The following is a 24,291-nucleotide window of genomic DNA, read 5'->3' on the forward strand; positions in this document are numbered from 1 at the left end:
CATTTTCAAGATTGGGAAAAGGTTTTTCGCCATCATTTTCACAGGAAAATTAACATCAACAGGAAGTTTAAGAAAAAAATGCCTCTTAAGCTGATAGAAACCAAAATCTCTGTTCGGTTAAATTTCATGCCAAAGTTAACAAAAAACTGAACGTAAATTTAATAGAAATTATCAATAATTATCGATTTAAACTATGTGAAAACTAAATATCACATAAGCAGAAAATAAGTTGAAAGCTGAAGTAGATTCTTGGCGGATTTGTCGAAGGTGGTAATTTATCAGGTGTCCCTGCACGAATTTAACAGAAAAAATCACGACTATCATGCTTTGCACAATGCTTGACGTTGGTATAATTTACATTGGTGTAGCTAACCTTCGAGAAATCGGCTGAAAGTCTCTTAATTCAGCTCAAAAAAAAGATATGAAATATTTGATTTAAGTACTCTTTAATACTTGTAACATAACAATTAGGATTATGACTAAGCCATTCTACAATTAAAAATTTTCCTAAAAATCGATGGCTCGATAATTTCATGGAAATACTATAAATGAAACTCACCAGCTATAATCATCATACAAATGGTAAAAATTCTTTCGTTGTCAGTCTCAGCAGCCACATTTCCAAATCCAACCGAGGTCATACAAGTCATCGTAAAATAAAGGGCAGTAACATACATCGTTTTCCTGGATGGTCCATTTATGAGCTCCGGCGTACTCGAATCGTTAGGCCAGACGTAAGAATAGGGATTTTGAGTTATGTTCGCCAATTTCCACAGCCAACTGTATTGCACCCCATTGTCAGCATCTGATCTTCCTATAGAGTACCACACACAAGCTAGCCAATGCGCCACCAACATATAGAAACATAGCAACAAGATCAACATTGCGGCACCATATTCGAGATACCGGTCCAATTTTCTAACTACACGTCCAAGGCGCAGCAGGCGCACAACCTTCAGGGCACTGAAAAGGCTCCCAATTCCCTGGGAAGTATAATATTAGAAGATGTTTTCTTAAGGAATCAAAATAACAAGAAATACAGGAAGATATATCCCCATGAAATATGAGGTTGATGTCCTTTCATCATAAAACGTGTGGCAAAATTTGTCTAATTCAAAAGATTATCCAAAACGCTAAAGTTTCAGAAGGGTTTGTTGTTTTAATAAATAGTGCATTAAGTTCTCTACAAACATGAAACATGGCAGTCTCAGAGCCGTCGCTAGACAAAGTGCTACCCTAGTAAGATGCCCAACTTGCCGCCCTAACGAAAATCAATTATCCAAAATGCAAAAAATTTATATTGGTTAAACCAGGTCGTCTAGCAAGGGATTGAAGGCTTTTTGACTTTTTTTAGCATTGGTGAAATATTCATTAACAAAACACCACCAAATTCTTATTGGCACAAAAAATTAAATTCATTTAGAATTGTTAACAGGGATCTATACCGTTTCAGATTTCAGTTCGAAAATAAGTAAACTAAATAAGTAATAAGTAAAATAAGTAAGCTATCGCTTTATATGAGTTTTTCACTATTATTCATTTCAAAGCGTTCAACCTTATTTTATTTATTTTTTTAATGGAAAACCAAAAAATCAAATGAATTTCTTATTGAGGAATAAATATAGGGTGTTTTTTTTTTGGGGGTATATAACTTATATATATATATATAAGTTGATATTACTGTTCAAGATGGCGACTGATTTAACAGCTTTCAAGTGATTTATTCTCAGTTTGGTTTGGTAATTCATCATGAATAGACTCACGCCTGAACAACGCTTGCAAATAGTGCAATTTTATTTCGAAAATAATGGTTCTGTGCGGAATACGTATCGCGCACTACATCCATTAGCGATGAAGCGCACTTCTGGCTGAATGGCTACGTCAACAAACAAAACTGCCGCATTTGGAGTGAAGCTAATCCTCAAATGTATGTCGCATTATGGGCTGGTGGAATCATTGGTCCGTACTTCTTCAAAAACGATGATGGCCAGAACGTTACAGTCAATGGTGATCGGTATAGAGCTATGATTACTAACTTTTTCATTCCTGAATTGAATAACCATGATGTCCAGGAGCTGTGGTTCCAACAAGACGACGCAACATGTCATACAGCTCGTGCCACAATCGATTTATTGTTTGGTGACCGCCTAATTTCACGTTTTGGACCTGTGAATTGGCCTCCAAGATCTTGTGATTTAACACCGCTAGACTACTTTCTGAGGGGCTATGTAAAGTCATTGATTTATGCGGATAAGCCACAAACCCTTGACCATTTGGAAGACAACATTCGTCATGTTATTGCCGATATACGGCCACAAATGTTGGAAAAAGTCATCGAAAATTGGACATCCAGATTGGACTACATCCGAGCTAGCCGTGGCGGTCATATGCCAGAAATCATATTCAAAATGTAATGCCACAAGATTATCTTGCGGATAAATAAAATTCATGTCAATCGAATAATCCATCGTTGCTTTATTCAATTCAAAGTTCTATAGCACTAAAAAAAACACCCTTTATATGCATGATATTACTTTCCGAAGAAACATTTCTTTTTTTAAGGCTTTTCACATGAAAATATTATACAAAAAGGCTTGTCAAAGGCTTAAAATGAAAATTGAAAATAATGACGTAAAAAGGTTTTTTGAATTATTGCATGTGGTAGAAAAGAACGGTAAATTGGAGAAACGTTTGAGATTGCATCACTTATCCTGAAAAGTGGTGGGATCTCAAAAACGCTAAGGGGGTAGTAGTCAAACTTTGGCAGATCACGAGAAAGCCACTTGGTATAAACCCCTCTCAAGAAAAAAATAGAATTTTTTTATTTCCTTTTATATTACGAGTACCTATTATCGTATCCCTGTAGACCCATATTTTTTAATGTTAGTGACTTTTTCCTAATTCGCTGAATGTAAATTCTTCAGAATAATTTCCGGCCGTAAGAAAATCCATATCGTAAAATCCCTCCATGATTCTCATAATTTCTTTTTCGCTATTATTAACAAAAAAATTTGTGGAACATTTTTGTATATCTATAAATTCCATCTATTCTTCGTGGCATATATGGTAGGTATTACCCTGTGCCGAAAAAATGCTTGAAAATAAAAAACTATAGAGCTTACTTTTAATACTTAATTAGAAGTCCTCAAATCCAAAGGTAGATTGAAAAGTAAGAATATAATAACACTCACTTTGCATATACATCAAACGATTAAAAAATGTTCTTATTGATTGTGGTATGAAATGAAAATACTTCTTTTCTTTAGAATGATAAGATAGAAATAGAAAAGTTTTTCCAATATTTTGCAATCTTCTGAGGAATCCGCAATCTGATTGTAGAATTGAAAGTAAAAATTGTTCCCGCCGCCCCAAAAACGGAATAAAAGTCGGCTAAGTTTATCATAGGGAACGTCGACATGCCTGATGATGGCATGGCTTTTAGCCTCAATAATTAGTAAAAAACTACTTTGAGGGAGATTGCGTGCCATCTGAGATATTTATGAGTATAATGCATAACTTGACATCTTTGATGGTTTTTCATGTTAAATTTGTGTGTGTTCCTTCCTGTTGGTTCTAACAGAATTACATTTTCATTCGATAATTCACGAATTTCTACAAATGAGATTTTTGTTGGTCAAGCTAGAAATGCCGCCCCTGAATTTTGGCGCCCTTGGCAACAACCTATTCTGGATACTCCCTAGCGACAGCCCTGGACAGCCTTCACAATTGATACTGTTAAGTAGTCATTCTTGATATCTCATTGTATTCTAGTTCATTCTGAGAGAATTTTTAGCAGAAACATTGTCTCTTGGTACTATTTAAATATACCTAGAATTTTTTTCGAATACCTTTTTGAGTTTGATGCGTAATTATAAATTTTTATTAAAACTATGAGGAGAGAATTCAGAATGGCCCATATTCATTTCTAACCGTAGATATATTTTTAAAAACTACTCAACAACAAAAAGGCATACCCTTCTAAGACATGCCAAACTAAATTAATAATGTTAACAACCCTATCTAATGATGTAACCTCTACTCTATTCTATTCCACCCACCCTCAGCAATGGGTTCTTCAAATCGAATGTTTCTGTAGCATATTATATGAAACTATCAATCACAACACTACAACAAATTTTTTCGTTCACTCACATCTTCATCATGATCGAAAGCATTGAAAACATCATACGGTAAACAGCTCAGCAAGTCTATAATAAACCAACTCTTCAAGTAGTTCATTCTGATGACTTTAGGGTCTGACACAACCTCGCCTCCTGGTCCTACGAAGGTCGTATGAAAATTCAAAACGATGTCTATGAAGAATATCACGTCTACAATCGAATCCACCACCAACAAAGACACATCTTCCGAGGTTTTATTCTTAAAAGCTACGTTATAAGGAACCATTATTGCTGTGTAAAACGTTAAACAGAGAATTATCCAATCCCAGATGGCTTTGAAGGCGCAATAATGAAGAAGAATGTGTGGTGGTGTTTTTGGAGCTTCCTGGCGATATTGAGGCATAATATCTGCGCTCAAACTCATCATCTATTTATACATTTGAACCAAAGAAAATGTTAGGTGATAAAAAGGAAGAAAAATATGACAACAAAAAATCAAGTGGTGTAAGGAAATCAGGGCATCATAAAATAAAAGGTTTTAAAAAGCATTAAAAGGGTAAATTGAAACGACACAGTGTTCATCCAAGAATCGCCAATGATTGTTTGGTTGTTTACAATGTAAACACGAAGAAGTTCCGTTGGAAAGTTAATCCAGCAGCGTGAAAAAAATACCGTCCATTAGTTCATTTCGGAAGGATATAGTCGTTAGTTTGACTGACTTGCGCCAAATGGGACTGCTTTGTTGTATCCTTGAGGTTGGGGAGATGTGAGGAGAACTGAGAAACTAGAACGGAGCGGCTTCTCGTCACAGACCTCGCCAATTTGGCAAACTTCGATAGACCTGAAAAAAACTTTTATGAAGTATTTTGGTTGGTGCTATGAATCTCAATATTTTTTATGAGATTATTCCAGAGATGAATTCGTGACTAATGCTGAGTTTATCATTATGAATGAGAAATTATATTCCATGGACAATTAGAATTTTCATTCATATTCAATTAGACAAGATGTCCACGATAAAATGATAAATTTCAGGTATGAAAATGATTTTGAACAAAATAGTAATTTACGTAACAAGTCCGGAAAATAGGGTTTTTTTGGACGAATAGACAAAATTCCAGGACGAGCGTAAGCGAGTCCTGGAAGTCTGTGAGTCCAAAAAAAAACCATTTTCGGGCGTGTTGCGTACAATATTTTTTCGGCAACTATGTAAAATAACACTATCGCTGCTGCTTTCCATATTTTATTTGATTGCGATCAAAAACATGCAAATTTTTGACAACTAATTTCATATGAACTGTCAGCCGTTATCTCTGTTGCTATGGATTCTATGATTCTTTTCCGGCCTAGTCCGGGAAGTACGTACTTTCCGGACTAGGCCGGGAAATGCTACTTTCTCAGAGAAAAATCGTCCGGGAAGTGAGCACTTCTCGGACGGTTGCCGAAAAAAGTAATTTTTCGGCAACCGTCTGGGAAGTGCTCACTTCCCGGACGCTTTTTCTCTGAGAAATTAGCATTTCCCGGCCTAGTCCGGAAAGTACATACAACCGAGAGCAACCGAGATAACGGCTGACAGTTCAAATGAAATTAGTTGTCAAAAATTTTCATGTTTTTGATCGCAATCGCAATAAAATATGGAAAGCAGCAGCGATAGTGTTATTTTACATGGTTGCCGAAAAAATATTGTACGCAATACGTCATTTTGTCTATTCGTCCAAAAAAACCCTATTTTCCGGACTTGTTACGTAAATTACTATTACGTAGCAAGTCCGGAAAATAGGTTTTTTTTTGGACGAATAGATAAAATTCCAGGACGAGCGTAAGCGAGTCCTGGAAGTCTGTGAGTCCAAAAAAACCATTTTCGGTCGTGTTGCATACAATATTTTCTCGGCAACCGTGTAGAATAACACTATCGCTGCTGCTTTCCATATTTTATTACGATTGCGATCAAAAAACATACAAATTGTTGACAACTAATTTCATATGAACTGTCAGCCGTTTTCTCGGTTGCTATGGTAATGATCAACTGCATTTATTGAAAATATACCTACCAAGATTTTCATATTCACAATGACACGAACGACGTGATTCTTTTCCGGCCTAGTACGTACTTTCCAGACTAGGCCGGGAAATGCCACTTTCTCAGAGAAAAAGCGTCCGGGAAGTGAGCACTTCCCGGACGGTTGCCGAAAAAAGTAATATAATACTAAATCAAAATGTTCACACTTGCAAGATCAGGGGAACGAACAAAATCTCAACGAAAAATGTTTGCTTCATTTACTATTGAACCCTTTGACTGATTTAAGCAATTTTTTGAATTGCAGCTTGACTCCTCAGGAACATAACTGTTCAAATGTTGTCCTAAATTGATTTGTTTTTCGTTATACGATGCGTGTATTTAAAGTAAGGTCTCCATTTATTTTTTTCACATTAAATAACATTCATTTACTGAGTTTTGTATCTACATTGCTGTAAAGCTTGAAATCTAAGCTATCTTTCTACGTAATCGCCATTCACTTCGATGAGCTTCCTCATTCGTACGACAAACTTTTGTATCCCCTCCTCGAACCACGATCCCGCCGCCTCGCGCAAGAACGAAATGACCGCTTCATGAACTTCTTCCTCGTTCGCAAATTTCATTCCTCCTAGATGTTTTTTAAGAGCAGGAAACATGTGGAAGTCTCTAGGGGCGACGTCGGGACTGTAAAGAGGGTGGTCCAACACATCCCAACCAAATTCTTGGGCACATTGGACACGTTTGACTTTGTGCTCCGGGGTAAGCATTTTCGGGACCCACCTGACACAATTTATTGTGTTATTCACCAAAATTGAATGAATAGAGTCTCTACTGCACAAATCTTGGAGTTTTTCATCCAACTCATCGAGAGTCAACCTGCGATTTTTCAGCACAAGCGCCTCAACTTTCCGCACTGTTTCGTCCGAGTGTGACGGCCTGCCGCTGCGCTCCTCGTCGTGAACGTTTAGTCGGCCAGCAGAAAATTCTCTACACCATTTTCGAACGTTTTCACGTCCATACATTTCACACCTACACTTCATCCAATTAACGATGAATTTCTATCGGTGGAGTTTTTTTTTAGTACAAAAACTTAATGATTGAACGTAACTCGCACATGGCGGGATCGAAAACCGGCACTTCCATTGCAAATGGCTGCTACGTCAAGACTGAACGTCCTAATGAGTTCCACCAGGTGTCGATTGGTGGAGCTACTTGCGGCGATACAACGGCCTTGGAGACCTTACTTTAAATACACGCCTCGTATGACCTGATTTTGAACAAAAATACATACATAATTAAAACGTCAGTACTATTCTTCGATTTAGCTTTTTTCATTTCCAGAAATATACACATCGTCAAAATTAGGGGAACGGACAAAATCTCAACGAAGTTTGTAGTTCATTTTCTCTTGAACCCTTTGACCTATTTTAGAAATTATTTTTGAATTGCAGCTTGACTTTTCAGGAAGATAATTGTTCGAATGACTACCTCAGTTACTTTGGTTTTTGTTATATATAGGGGTGAACAAAATGATAAGTAAGGTTTAATTCAGAACATCCTGTGGAGTGATTCGTTGTCACTCATATATAGCCTCATCTTTTCTTAACACTTTTTTATTCATTGCGTATCTTAATTTTGAAAGAAATTACAGCACTGTTGTTGAACAAGAATAGTATATTCTAAAATAAGTTGCAAAATGGGCTCCTATTCCAACACGAATGCGAAAAACTCGCTTCTTCGTCGCTCGTTTTCGTACGCATGAGTGTTGGAATTGCCTTCTGGAACAAGTATTATACGATATTTTCTTTATTTCAGTCGATTTTTGTTAAATATTGTCGAAATTCAATGCAAAATTCAGATTATACATCCTAGTAACTTTTCTATTGTATCTTGGCAGTTGGTGTGACTGATACGAAAATTGACAGAATACAGAATTTGAATCGTACGTTTCGAATTCCAAAACAATTTATAATTTAATATTAAATTCGTGATTTATGTCTGACAAAATCGAAACCACCAGAATTGAGAGAAATTGCGAATAACGTTGCAATAATCATTTCACTTTATCCAAATTATATTATATTGACAATTGTTTTGTGTGATAGGATCGTCAATGTAGACAACCACAAAAACGAAAAATATAACAATGAAAACAAATTGTTTTTAGTACTGTAATGGACTCATAACAATACTGAATTAGAGAAATTAATTTTTTGAATAGCAAAGCTATTCAAGTTGATTTCATTAGATGCACCGAACCAAATGTGTACATAGATAAATTTCATGAAAAAGTTGATTGTATTGATGAATTCAGATATCAGTTTTCAACTTATGAACAGAAAGATTTCAATGAAGAGTTCTTCATATTGATGAATTGTTTTCATTGAACCAAGGAACTTCCATTAAATCAATATAAAGTTTATTATTAGATGGATTGTAATTTGTATCAATAATATATTACTGTATATTGAAATTGTTCTCCTATCCAATGAATATTTCATCGAAACAACGAGCCTCAACATCAATTTCAGATTCGTGATATTTATGTATTCGTATTCGTTGTCTAGTGAGGGGATCTCCGAACCGCTTTGAGCTAGAAAAAATGAATGGCACATTTTCGGGATCGATTTTCAAGAGAAGTATCATGGTGAAAACCGCAATCTCATAAATTTAACTGTTTTCAAGATATGAGAGAAAATTGGAAAATGGCGTGAAATGAAAAGTTCTCATAACTTCTTTATTATTGCTGCTATTAACATGAAACAAAAACGTACTACGGGCACTTTTTTCAATAGAATCCATTGGTGTTATAACTTATTTTCTCTATTTCTGTATCGTCATGAGTTCATTACAGTTCTAAAAACAGTGCTGTAATAAACTCATTACAGCATTGTTATCAATTATATTTTTCGTTTTTGGTTGTTTAGACTGATTTCCGATCCTATCAAATTTTAACTCACGACATAGTGGAATGATTTGCAACTTTATTTACAATTTCTCTTAATTCTGGTGATGTTAAATCGATTTCGTCAGACATAATTCACAAGTTTAATGCGTAATTATAAATTATTTGTATTTTGGCAGGGAATAGGAAGCGAATAGGAGCCCATTCTGCAACTTGTTTGAGAATATACCATTTTATGGCCATTAGTTTTGAAGTAACAATACAAACTTGTGTTTTTCAAATGTAAAAAAATTTTTATAACGAAAAAAATTTCCTACTTTTTCTAGCTCAGAGGTATTCTGAGAACTTATAAAAAGTAAATTGTATGGATGAAATCAAGTTGATTATTGCCATTCTTTGATACAATTGTTTCAATTTGCCCAATCTTTGTAGAAATTTGTCGATTAACAATTTTTTTTCAGTGTACTGAAATCATAAAAAGTGCTGTGAGTCCTCTCAAAATGAAAATATCGCAATTACTAAAAAGAGGAAATGCTCAGAAAAGATATTAAGTATTCGTGAACATTTTGGTCTATCAACATTTCACTCCACAGCGTATTCTGAATGAAACCTTATTTTTTATTTATTTTGTTCATCCCTGTATATAACAAAACACAAAGTAACTGAGCACAGTTTTCGAATAGTTATGTTCCAGAGAATCAAGCTACAATTCAAAAAAATAATTGCCAAAATCGCCTAAAGGGTTCAAGAGAAAATATACTACAAACTTAATTGAGATTTTTTCTATTCCCCTATTTTAGCGGTTTGTTTATTTTTATTGCAAGAAGATCTCAGTTATCTTACAAAATGAGTTGAGTGAAAATCTGATAAGAGAATGACAACTAAATATTATCTTATATGATATTTTAATTCTTTGGATCGATAAAAAATGTTGATGAGATTTTATTTTCTTCAGCAAAAATATCCCATTCAGAATGATATACAATATTTTTGCTTTCTTAGATGATTTTGTTCTTCCGCAATAAAGATAATATAATAATAAGCTCATTGATTAATCTCATTAAAAGAATTGAGGTGTGATGTGAAGAAATTTTCGATAAAATTTAAATGCACAGAAATGACAAGATGATGAATAACATTGAGGTTTTGATTTCGATATGTATATTGAAACACTCACCTCCTTTTGTGTCGTCTGTTTCTATAGGCTGTTTTAGGGCTGTGATATCCCGGAATGTGAGAAGAAACAACACCACCAAGTCCCTCTCGTTCTTTATTGGCGAAATTTGTAAAAGTAGCCATAGCGGTGTTTCTATAAGAGAAACCAAATAGCTGTAGATGATTCCGAGAGTGTTTAGGGATATCGGTTAAAAATCCCTCATTTTTCATACTATTTCTAGCAGCCAGACAATAACAAGCATATATTGTAATTTACCGCTACTAATAAAATCTACTACTTTTATGCATAATAAGCTATTAAGTTTGTCTACAGGTGTTTTAATTCTTTCTACAAATGCATGATACAGACGAGGATCGTTTCAGATTGTTATATTATTAAGTGATAACAGTGTACTTGAATTAAAATTTTGTCGTCCGGTTAAATATTTTATTTTATTTTGTTTTAGAATATTTTTTTCTACTAGTATTTTCCTCCGAGAACTATATTCATTGAAAAGAAATATTTCAGAAGATCTCATTCTTGAATACAAGTTTTTGAGTTGGTACTTTACTCAAGACCTAACATAAATTTATTTCAAATCCTTTAATTAACCTATACTTGTTTGTATGAAAAATAGTCGAAATGCGGTTTACATAATTAAGTCTCTACACTCTCATCAAATATACATCTATCATGTATTATAATATACTCTCCAAATTCCACATGAAATATTCCATTTCACATGGCGATTCGATTAACGTTATACTAAATATTTAAAAATTTATAGACTTCGTCAGGATTACCTCTTTATATTTGAAAAATACAAAATATTCATTCGGAGGTTTCTGTAGGAATTTGGTGTATTTTTCCTTATAAAAATAATAATAATAATAATATTTCTTTATTTAGTAAAAATTACTAGATATCTTTTAGATCCTCATCATTTATTACGGAATTCTATAATGTTGTTCAATTTATCCTAAGTAAGTAAAATCTGAATCTTCTTTGGATTCCATATTATTGAAAAATAATTTACACCTAGTTGCAGGAACATTCATTAAATTTCAATGCCCTCATTAAAATTTCAATCCTCCAGTAGGAGCACCCTGTACCATTTAATAGAGGATTAAAATCGTGATGCGGCTTTAAATTTTAATGAACTTTCCTGCAACTGGGTGAGTGACTTTATTTTGTCAATGCTTTGTAGCCCAAGATGGGCTAAATTCCTTTGATTTCTGTTTATTAGTTCCTTGAATATTCTGCGTTTTTCACATCAATTTGAAATGTTAATAAATGCACCCTTCTTACATGAATAATCAATAACTTTAAATTGGATTTTAATAGATGAATAAGTACATACACAATTGAGTATGACAAAATAAGCAGAATTTATATGAATATTTATTCCAAAGTAATTGAAATTAAGGGTGAGATTCCTTCCTACCACCTATACTAACTTCGTTTTCATTTGAAATGCTCACTAAATAGGAGTAGGTACATTCCATTAATCATTCTAAGGGAAAATTCAAATTGAGTTTCTAGTTATTCTACAGACCACCTAGAAACTGCGAATGGAATTTGTGAAAGTGTAAATTTTCATCACCTGCATCGAGCTATAAACAATATTCTTTTCAGTTTCAACTCTATATCCTTTAATTTTAGAGAAACTTTGTTTTTTAAATTTCTCCTGAATAAGAAAATAAAGTATCACATAATTACTTCCATGTACAGCACTGAAAAATTATGGAATTAACTATAATGGAATTATCAAACAATGAGAACGTATCTCAAGGATTCAAATCTTAGCACCCCAATTTTCACACTCTCTGTGCTAGAAAAAACTTTCAATTTCCTGTAACACTTATTTTCTTAAAAATTAAGTTTGATGAAAAAATATATCAATTCGCACTGTAAGGAGTTGTAAACCCCAAAAAGATGTGTATAATTCAATATTTTCACCATGGAAGAATTTGAAAGTACCAAGTTCAACCTAATAAAAATGTTTTCTGAACTATTATAATCGAAATCCATAAAATTTACCTATGTCGATAATTGATGGTGAAGAACAAGTCAAATTTCACCTTATACAAATACATACATATATGCTTTTTGTAATGAATCGGAAAACACGAAGAAGGAATAATTCTCCTTATAGAAGCAGAAGAGTTAAAATTTTTTGACAAAACTAAACGAATGTTTAGTGTCAAAATACTCTTTGCCAATTCCGGTTTCTAAAAATTGATTAATGAAGATTTTTATAACATTCTGCGCAACTAACTTCAAAACTATATAACTTGAAGTTTTTTGAACAGAAAAATAATTGGAGGGAACTAATTATTTTTTGTTGAAAATATACGCTTCAAAATCCATCCTATGATATTTTACAGTATAAAATCGATTCCTTTTATTATTTTCACAGCAGAAGAAGCTTTTAAGAAATTTTCATTGGCGTAATAAAAAACAGTTTCGCTGAAAATTTTGTTTCTAAAATCTCATCAATACATATATAATATGTCAAACTGCAACGAAATTTCGAAGGTAATTGAGAACAATTAATTTTCATTATATGAATTCGAAACTGCAAGTAAACATCATTGTATGAAAATACAGCTGATTGCTGTTTATTTATAGAATTTTGATTTGTAGATGTCATTACAATGATATTCAAATAGTGCTAATCAATCACTCAGGAATCAGCAATACATCATTCAATTGTGGTATGGTAACAAATTGCAAAATCCTACAGTCTCGAAAGTTTTTATTTATTATTGTGGAAAACTGAAATTATGAATTGTCTAATATTGGAAAAGGATAAGCCAATTTAATTTGGGAATACCTTTATAAACACTGGAAGTCCCAAGCGTGTATAATCTAACGGTGTGCAAAATCTATAAAGCTTACTACCTAGCATGCACCAAATAACAACTCCATTTAAATCTAAATAGTTAGTGATTATATAGGGAAATATTAATTTTCATGATTATGATAATTTCAAAACAGTTCTAGCCGTAGGGCATTAAATTATTCATATCACCTTGTTCATCCACCAACGTGATACCTTTGTCAAAAGGGTAGAATATAAAAAAATTTAAATATGAAGAACTATCAACCAATCTAACTAAAGGTTTCAAAAATAAATATTAGTGAAGAAGGTATAGATTATGTGAAGCTAAAAAAATGTAGTTTATTAATAATCATGACTAGTGCAAATATCAACAATTCCACCAGTACTATAATTCGTTGAATATTATTAAATCTAGTAGGCGCGCAACTGATTTTTTCAATTTTCAGAAGGAAACAGAGGTTGCGGAAATGAGTCCTGGCAAAGCGGCGCAGTTTGCGGCGTTTGACGTCGAAATAGGTCTAGTTTTCAGTAGCCACAATGAGGTGGTCATGCGAGCATCGTGCATTTGCGGTCGAGGTTCTCGTCAGAAATAAAGAACCCGCAACGGTCACTAACCTCAACAAGATTGCACTTGTTCTTGAATTCTAACAGTTGCAGGACATATTCCCTGATCAAATAATTTCCCTATGGAAAAACATTTCATAGCCTTCTTCTCGACAGACATTAAACATCTAAACTCTAGGAAACTAAATATCATGCTTGCACCGTTATACCATGGAAAGTCATAGAAAATGTCCACAGAAGATTACACATATGTATCACTCGCCGAGGATTTTCTAGACATGATTTGAAAAGCTAGACGATTTCAGCTTTCAAAATAAATAATAATTTTCAAGATATCTTGTTCCGTTTTTTTTACCATTTCCCTCATTCTCTAAAGTGGGAAAAGCAGTTGTCGCAGATATTTATTAAGAACAAAATTGTTTGGCAGCTGTCCCTACACAAACCAATAAAACCAGTTAATATTTGACCTCTTTAGTGAAATCTTCAAATTATTCTCACGGCAGTTACCTCTGATGAAAATTCATCGATTGATATGCCTTATAAGTTAAAAAACTACATTAGCATAACGTTCCAATTCTATTAAAAGTTTGGAATGATTTTTGTTTGAGCTGCTTACAGAAATATTCTAGGCAATGGAGCCTTTCAAGTATTCTTTTTATTCATCATAAGATATTTTTCATCTCATTTGCTTGTGGAAACAAATTTCAGCCAGATTTCCTCTGTATAAAGGTTTATGATGATGATATTGTGATATTTTTTATGAGCAACCAACCTCTGGGTTTCATTATCTTATATTCAGGGTTCAAAAAACTCCTCCATTGGAATTTCTACGGAGAGTTCTTTGCTCATTTGCAGTCTAAAGGATAACGCCAGTTCGATTTTACCCCATACTCTGCCATAACTCAATTTGTTCGATCTAGAACGAACACAATTCGCCTCATAATAATTCAGAACGTTAACGTTAGAAACATGCACCTTCATCGACTTCGGTATGGAGATAAAGTCATAAAATCCATCCGGTATCGTGTAGTTTTTTCAATGGCTTTACTGCCCGAAGCGTTGTGGTTTCAGCAAACAAAATTTTTCTCTGTTCATTTCGTGTTGACAGTCGAATCGCAAGAATGACTAAAATGTCTAAAGGAAAGTTGTTTTGTTTTCAGTTTGCAATTGCGAAATACCATCAACAAGTCAAATATTATAAAAATTGCTGCCATTCTCAAGTAATGGTAGAATTGAATTTTTGTATCCTTCAAAATATAATAGAGAGATCCTCACTATACTCCTGAATAACTTCCATGGTTAGTACTTTACTTGGACGAAGACCTGATCAACACTTTCTCTTTCTTCTAGGCAATTGTGGCTGGGAACATCAAAAAATTGTTATACGAATATGTCGGAAGATTTCTTTAAGTAAGTAACTTACTCACTTTTAATATCTACAAGAATAATGAGAAGATGAGTGAACTTCTGGGCCAATATTTCTCAACAACCTACACCACAGAATCTTTGAGTGATACCCTAGCTTCTGTACTGTCTACAAGTATTTGTGACAATGAAGTACATTAATTCTGATGAGTCCATTGTAGAATCATAATATCAACTTCTCAACTGAACCAGGTTTGAATGGGTTAACTCTCCATTCCTCCTGAATTGCTGTTCATCAGTTGTCATGCCTCTGAGTAAGAGAATGTCAGCATCCATGCAGAAAGATATCAACCTTGATTAACTGCTAGCATAACTACAATGGCGTCAAAACTAATCAATAATCTTTCAAAACACGATTACGATTGAATATTTACTAAAACATGATGTGATTCCCAAACAACATGGTGTAATTCCTGACCAATCAGTCCACGATGTGTTAACAATTGGACCTTTTCTAATGATGATGAAGGATGCGGGAATGTGGTATACTAAAATTTCCGAAAATATTTTATCGTTCCAGGTCGAAGACATCTCTGAAAACTTGCTGGCATCCACAACCAACTGCTTCGTTGGATTTCTGCTTTCCTGAGTAGACGTGAATTTTGAGATAGTTTTAGCAGTTCCTATTCTTCTGCTTACTCAATAATAAGAACCTCAGGGATCAGTGCTAGGACTTTTATTGTTCATAGTTTACATTGATGGCATTCCTCTTGTTTTGACATCCTCGTGCTTCTTCTTCGCATATGATGCTGAAATGTGACCAAGTGTGTTGTTCTTCATATAAGCATGCCAAACCCACATCAGCGTAAAAATAAAATATAATGTTCTCACACATAAAAACATCTTGACATGAATGTAATAACATTTCAAAAGTTTCAGCTGAAAATTCTGCCAGCGTATAAAACGAATTTTCTTCAAGGATCTTCCTCATTCCTTTTTTAAACCTGCTTTTTTCCATAAACCTAATATCTGCAGGATCTGGGCATTGTGATATTGAAGAAAATGTAAGAGCCGATTAACTTGCAAAAAGGGCATCAAAGACCTGTTGGTCTTGAGCCCTTCTGTGAGCTTTGCAAATACTAATACAAGACAGTGGTTCAACAATGGGAGAGGGACAATAGGAAAACCCTCTGGAGGAATACTCCGAGTCTAGCTCAGCCAAAGAAATTTGTTGTTCTTCACCGACTATACCAGAAATCTCCTGAAGCTACCACGAGCTGAACTTCGGATAATGGTGGGACTGCTGCCAGGACACTGTTGGTTTATGTGTAAATCAGCAGGTGAGATCTGCAGCTCATCTATGGAAGGAAGGAAGAAACAGCCGAACACATAGTGTGCAAAATAAAAGCGCGTTATTCCCTTAGCCAATTCGTATGTTTTGCCATTAATTATTCCATCCTTCACAACACCTCTCTCTCTCTCTCTCTCTCTCTTTCTCTTTGAAAGTCCGCAGAACGTTGCGAGTTGAAGCCACGTGATGGCCAGTCCATGTTATTATAGCTCTATGCTCTAAATCGGCACCGTTGAGTATATAAACCCACCGCACCACATTAGAGTCACCATACTCTGCTATGGAGATAGAAGGTGTTTTTGATAGAGATCATTACCTTTGAGATTGGATCGAAAATGCCTTGCCAAACTTTATTGTACTCGATCGAATAAAAGTATTCAGTTTGTTATTAAATGTAATAGGACTTCAGTGCTCGATACTGAATTAATAATGACAGCTGCGCCTAATACTAACAATGTCCCACGGTACTACACTGCCTTATTGCATGCTCTTTTTCAGAAAAAAAAACACATATTTCTCGTCGAACAATGGCCTTTTCCAAGAAGCAGTCATTAATGTTTGTGACCGCATTCAAATCTAATCGATCGTGGTAGAGTGTTAGAGAGTTGTAGTTGTTTGTAACTAGAAGTCATACACAATTCCTAGACAGATACAGGAGGTATCAATCCTAGGTGAACACCTACGACTCATTCTGACTGAATGTTTTAGTAGAGACGATTATTGGAAAAAGACAGTTATTTTATTTATTATTCAACCATTCCAATATATATCAGCCATTCTAACCCAAATATAAATCACTAAGTTGAATTCACAATTTCCAGGTAAAACTTTCCTACCACCCTTGATCGTTATTCTACTTTGTTGCTTTCGTTTCATCATAATGCGCTTCGCGTGACCAAAGTATACAAATACATAAATAAGGGTAACTTACAGGAGTTTCATTTTCTTTAACCCTGTCAGACATTGTAATATTTCGTGCTCTTTATCAGAGGTTTCTTATAGGTAAATCTACAGATAAAATATAGCATTAATGATATCATATGCAAAATTATTTCGATACAATTCACGTACGTTAAATTTGAACGTTATAATTATTTTTATTCACAAATGGTCATGAACTTTTATATTATACTCGTTTCATCAATCGAACTCAATTAAATTGATCAAATTATGGAAAATGTTACAAATTACGCATGGATTCCTGCGAATAACAATTTGTTCAGTGATGAATTTCCATTAAATATGTTCAATGTGACGTTGAAATGAATGTTCTGTTGAATTTTCAAATCAGTGGCTGCTCGTGAATATTTATCATGGGTCGACAGTAGTTCAGGCAGGTGTCCACACCTAATTCCGGAAAAAAATCCGGCAGGTTACTTTTTCATGACAGAAATTTAATCTCTGTTTCTTTTTCAGTCATTCAACTGTGAAAATTCTGTATTAAATAAATTCTTTGATTACTGGATCTGATTTCTTTTTCCTTAACGAACAACTATTTCTGTCAATACATTTTTCTTTGAAAAATATATTAGGTCAGACGTATGGGTGGATCTGATGATTCCATTCTAAGAGTATAGAAGAAAGACGGTATTTTGGCGAAGAACTTCTAGGGATTAGCTGTTCTGAGTAATGTTAATAACATAAGGTGTAGTTAAACGAAATCCATTATTTTTACAATAGATGGCTTTAGTTAATTCCATCTCACGTTGCATTCGATCGGGTTTTACTGTTTGGATTATGAGATTTCGTGCTATAAAAACTTTCTTGACAGTTATGTGATTAGTTGACTCAGTTTAGTTTGAACGCTCGTCAAATATGGATCTAGCAAAGAGAGAATACGCTGTATTTTACAGTTTTTATTGAATAAAGGCGAAAATGCAAGCCAGGTGGATGAAAATGTAAATAGTGTCTATGAACCTGATACTGTAAGAGCCAATCACGCGCAATTTTGTTCGTCGATTCCGTTCCGGTAATTTCGATGACAACAATTCACCACTCACTGGAAGGCCAGTTGTCGAAAATGGTGATAAAATCATACACATTTTCGAGTCCAACCATCATATCAGCACTGTTTCGATTGCCTAAGAGCTGGAGATTGCACAAAAAACCGGTTGTAGCCATTCACAAAAGGCTGGTCTATAGAAGAAGCTCGATGTATGGGTACCAAAAGAATTAACGCAAATAAACCTCATGAACCGAATTTCCATCTGCGAATCGCTGCTGAATCTCGACAAAATTGATCCATTATTGAAGCGGTAGGTGATTGGCGATGAAAAGTGGATCATTTACGTCAACGTCAAGCGAAAACGGTCAAGGTCGAAATGCGGTGAGCCGGCGGTAACGGTAGCCAAGCCAGAATTGACGGTCAGGAAGGTTTTGCTGTGATTGGCAGGGAATTTAATGAGCTGCTCCGCTACAGCACAACTGTTAACTCGGAACTATACTGTCACTAATTGGACTGTCTAAAGGAAGCAATCACCAAGAAGCGGGCAGCTTTGGCCAACAGGAGGGGAATTGTGTTCCATCAGGACAACACCAGGCCACACACATCGATAGTGACTCGCCAGAAGCTCCGGAAACTTAGTTAGGAGCTTCTTATGGATCCACCATATAGTCCGGACTTGATACCAAGTGATTACCATATGTTCTTGTCTATGACGAACAATTTTGCTGGTGAAAATTTGCTTCAATGGAGGCTTGTGAAAATCTCAATTCTTTGCCAATAGGGACGAAGGCTTCCATGATAGAGGCAAAATGATATTACCTTCAAAATGGCATCAAGTTACCTAACAAAACGACACATATCGATCGCTAAATCAGATTATTCTAACTATGGCAAATAAAGCCTTGTTTTTCATGTAGAAATAATAGATTTCGTTTTATAATACACCTTATATAGTGAAAACACATCTAATAATAATAATCCCAAAAATAAAATTAACGTATAACTTTAAATAATTCGAAAAATCATTTTACATTCTTAGTTTTCATACTGCACATCTATACGCCTATTTTTTGTACGGTAAAATAGTCAATACAAGGTCGGTGGACACTAGCAGAAAGAAGCGCACTTGATTAGAGGGACAATGAAATTCGACCAATCAATAATCTGAACAGTATATTATGGTTTATCTGATTATCAGGTTATAACAGCTTTTACATTAGGTATCTTTTCTGTTTTTCAGAAATATAACATCAAGAAAAGGAAGAAAATAATTTTAGTACGATGATGTGAGTGAAAGTTTACATTATTTTTCAATTACTACTTCTTGCGTTGTCAATGCTAACCTGCCGTGCCTGAAGAGCAGCCACTGTATCAAATTTATATATCATTCCAATTAACAATTGGTATTATTCAATGAATTATGTCATTATGCAAATGCAATGAAACATCAGAGACCACCATTTTACCATTTTTTCGAATAAATTCTGTTTAGGTGAACAATTACATGCACTCTTATTAAACCCTTTATTGTTTGTATGATGGACCTACCCATTATTGTTTGTTATCTGTGCAAATCTCTTTTCGATTCAATAATGAAAAAATATCCAAATTATTATATTTTCAACCATATTCTAAAAAGTACAATCATACCAAAAATACTTTGATAATTTGATCGATTGAATTCATAGGTCTTTTAATTTTTTTTTTTTTGCGTTTTATTGTATTTGGATTTTGAGCAAATATTTTTTTTTATGAAATTCATGACAATTGCAAACAAATATGAATTGTAAGGCATGATATTAGTAGATAAAAAATAAATAAATAAAAAATATGATGTATATCGAATGTAAAAAATCAATTTCTACCAAAAAATCTTCATAATAGGATCAGCAGGTTCAGATTGGAATTCTATCAAGCATAAACGTGAAGGTTATGAAAATCAATACCAGTTTTTATAATTAAATTATTACATTCCCATGTAACGTCTCTTTTAAATTGATTAAATTGGCTGATTCATTCTAAGGTACGAGTAATATTTTCATGATATTCGATTTACTAACATAAAATCATTTTTATCTTGATGAAATCTCAAAACCGTTGGTAACTTAGAAATTATCAAGTTTTTTCTGATGTGTTAAAAAAATTATTACTTGAAAATTAATGCAAGATTTATGTACATCGGATAATTAAAAGCATAAGACTATTTTCTTGCAAAATTCAATTTTTCGGAACAAATATGCATTAATGCAATGATTGATCTGTCAATTAAACTTTAAAGTTATTCCACTTCAAAGTTATTCCACTTGAAATAATTACCGTATTGCGCTTGATAATAATAATAATAATAATAATAAGTTTATTCACCAAAAAAATGTTTTACATAGATAACAAAAGAATAGTTGAGATGTAAATAAACATTGAAATCCCACTAAAACTAAAGTTGCGCGTGGGTTTTGCACAGTTAAATTTACAGTATTTCTTATATATTATGTATATGATATCTACAATACTTGACATTTAACCTATTTTAGATACAACTACGAGAAAAAAAATCTAACAACAAACAAAATTTTTAAATAATTTGTGGATTTACATAATCGAGTTGACATTTTATATATTGATCCATACGATAGAACAACAACATAAACATCGAAAAAAGTCTGTTAGTCGATCAGAGATCGAACTAGATCTCTATTCAAGTTAAGCACGTAGTTTTTTAATTTTTTTTTCAACATGTAACAAGAGTTTATATTTATTATATTTATTTTTTGTTCAGAGGGCAGAAAATTGAAAATTTTTGGAATGAGGTAAGATATATTTCGTTGTCCGATTTTTGTACTACTCAGAGATGTTTTTACGTGATGTTCTTTTTTTTTCCTAGTGAAATGTTCATGATCAATATTATTCAATAAATATTTGTTTTTGTGTATATGTGTAAGTATGTTATAAAGAAATGATTGATACTATTGTATCTTTTCCGATAATTGTCTGTATCAATGTTAAATTGTTAAAATACCTCCACCATCACCCTTTTTGAATAAATCAAATTTTGATTTCAATGTCCATGTTGGGCAGAAATTCGAATGGTAATGGTGATCAGAAGGAGTCTAATCTGCTAAAACAGCTGAAACTTTATTTATTTTGATTCTCAGAGTATTCATTCTGTTAGAGCCAACATAACTTTATGTTTCAGAGAGTTTTAATTTGAAGAAAATTTGTAAACTCTATTTCTCCATATTTGGCATTTTACAAACTTTCGATATTTATCCTTGAAATGTAAATCGGTTGTGTCATTACAACAATATTGCACTCAGCCTCTTTATTCTCGACGAGTAATTCCTCAAAGAAATGTATCCTGCAGAATGGATAGGCAGGAAAGGACCAACAGATTAACCATCAGTTCCAATTGATTTCTTTCTCTGGGGATAATAGGGGATATTTGAAATCTAAACTCTACGAAATAAAAGTGGTTCTTTGAAGGGTGTGAAAGTACAGCAGAAAGACTTGTTTATTATTCCCCGAATCTAGCTTGTCAGCGTAGGAGACAACTTCCCTCGCAATCGGCTTTCTCGTAGTCACTCTGCTTCTCGTCCACAGCATTCCGGCGCTAATCCTTGAACCTGTCTATCTTCTCCTAGAAATGTTATCACTGTCCTTGCTGTTCCTAAGAGAAGAGCAATATATTTCATATAAACTCACTGAGTTGTTAGGTAGGTTTTCAGATAATTGGGATTATCCTTGTTGAAATAATTATCCACTGACGCTTAGTTGAAACTCCAAGTCCATACGTTTTGAAATTTCTAGACATCTCTTTGACTTAAGTTGTTATTTGGTATAACAACGTGGATGAGTTCTTTGATGACCAGCAGAACTCTTCTTCTTTTGTTTCTTGTCAGAGTTGTCCTATCAATGCTGCTTTTTGGATGTTGTATGTATGCTTATGTTTCAAAATTTTCCCTTTGTGTTACATATTAACGATATCTGTTTTGCTCCATGTAACTTTACCTCAAACGTACGTTAGGATTAAACATGTATATGTATCGATGGTTCTCATCATGTTCTTGCTGTTGGGGTTTGTTTTTAGAATATTTCTGATTCTCCTAATGAACTAGTCTATATTTTCAGCACTAGGATAACTCCCTGATGTTGCTAACGTCCTCCATTCAGCGTTCTATACATTTTTTCCCTGAAGTTTGAAAATTTATGTAATCGTGTTCAAATTTATAGCTCTTATGGTATGTTCTAAGCTAAGTATTTCGAAGTATATACTCAGTTTTCGTTTGAGTGTATTCAAAAATTGTTCGAGGTTCTGGTCATAAGAAAGAATTTTTGGTATAAACTCCCTCGGCTTTCTTACTCCTCGCTAAGAAGAATCTCACACTATCCGGTAATCCAGTATATAAGAAGTAATGAGCCATCTTCTTTGTTGATGGCCAGAGTTGTCTTCTCAATGCTGCTTTTTTTTTGGATACTTCTGATTCTCTTAATTGACTCTGTTCTTTTGTTTTCTCTCATTATTTTATAGTTGAGGTTTTGTTTCATTTCGAGGTATATGTCAATTCAAAAGAGCGATAGGTTCATTTTGAATTCAACCTTGCACTACACTTATCCAATGCAAACAATATCACTACAATATTCAAAATTTTCCACCAGTTTAAACATAAATTCCAGATGGTTTCAAATCACACATGTATAGCAGATAATTGAGGGTCATAATATTGATGTTGCCTCTGATGTTGAAACCCTTTTCAGTAGCGTTCTGTTGTTACTTAGAAATTGAAAAGTTCCCTTCCTGTTTAGTAGATATGTTTGCCATAGAAAGTTCGGTAAGCCTCCCTAAAGTTTGTTGGGGGCTGGATGCTTTGGCTTCTAGCCTTTTTCCTCAATGTTTTTCTAAATCAGTAGCTGAATTCCAAGCACTGTTTATTTCAGGCAGAAAATGTTTCAATATATGCCCTCCATATCAGTTTTCTGGTTCATGGCTTTTAGTGCAATAGTTCATTTTTAAGGGACGAATAAACCCTAATTAACAGTCACCCAATTTAAAGAAATTAAGAAATTTCGACAATGTAGTTTTTGCCATAATGGCAGTGCAAAAGCTCAATTTGATGAGGCTACCAATGCGAAGGCAACAATATTTTGCTCAGTTAGAATGATAATCAATCAGTTCGAAATTTATTTATGCAAACCTATCGAATTCAATTAGAAAATCAAAACAAATCGATTCAACTGTAATGTAAATTATCTGAAGAAACGTTTTTGTTTAATTCAGATTAATATTTTTTTATTTAATGCCTGTATACGTCGGTTAATACTGTCGATTAGGTTTAGAATAGCATCATGAGAAAAATTTCATTTTGATCACAAGTTCATTTGTTTTTTAAAAAAAAACTAGTGCATCTGAAGCCATAAACTAAAGAACAAAATGGATCATAATAGAAACTGATAGTTTGAAGAAAATTGAGCAAGAAATTATTCCACAGGAAGTTTTAAAATAAGGATTCAACAACAAACTCTTGATTAATAATTTATAGTAACTAATAGGCACCATTTAACAAAAAAATTTTGAAAATTGAGCTGAAAATTAGAAACTATGAGACTTCAAATTTTACCAAATATCGACTAGCTACGTTTTGCAACTGATTGTATGATAGGTATGCTATTTTAGGCCACATTCCCCTACTTCTCAGAAATAATATACTACACATTTTGGTCGAAAAACAATAAAAATATTGAAATGAAATTCGCAACCTCTTGTGAGATTTGAACCTCCACAAGGATATAGCCCAAGGGAGACATTGAAACTTCATTTCGTGTGTTATGTGAATGGGGTATTCTACAATTGTACGTCAGAGGCAATGTCTTCCTACATTTCCGGATGATAATAAAAGAAATGCCCAGGCTTTTACGCTTCAAACAAAGCTTCACGGTTGTTTTTACGTTCCTTGATTCAGCGGATGGAGGTTTTCACTGGAATTGGTTACTATTTAATATCTTCATTCGAGCTCGGAGTAGATATCGA

The 24,291-nt window shown here is 33.8% G+C and overlaps 1 protein-coding gene across 4 annotated transcripts in view; it reads right to left on the reverse strand.

The window, feature by feature from the left end:
• Nucleotides 1–24,291, reverse strand: part of LOC123684731 (potassium voltage-gated channel protein eag) — a 78,405-nt gene that overhangs the window by 13,238 nt on the left and 40,876 nt on the right. For 3 of the 4 annotated variants that reach the window (XM_045624126.1, XM_045624123.1, XM_045624125.1), the window contains 4 exons: nucleotides 10,221–10,352; nucleotides 4,841–4,962; nucleotides 4,153–4,548; nucleotides 560–983 (listed from right to left, as the gene is read on the reverse strand). In XM_045624126.1, the coding sequence (XP_045480082.1) occupies nucleotides 560–983; nucleotides 4,153–4,548; nucleotides 4,841–4,962; nucleotides 10,221–10,352 (1,074 nt within the window). Of the gene's footprint in view, nucleotides 1–559; nucleotides 984–4,152; nucleotides 4,549–4,840; nucleotides 4,963–10,220; nucleotides 10,353–13,233; nucleotides 13,327–24,291 lie in introns of those variants that run through there. The other variant, XM_045624127.1, reaches the window with a different exon arrangement.

Source organism: Harmonia axyridis, chromosome 7, assembly GCF_914767665.1.
Source record: "Harmonia axyridis chromosome 7, icHarAxyr1.1, whole genome shotgun sequence".
NCBI lineage: Eukaryota > Metazoa > Arthropoda > Insecta > Coleoptera > Coccinellidae > Harmonia > Harmonia axyridis.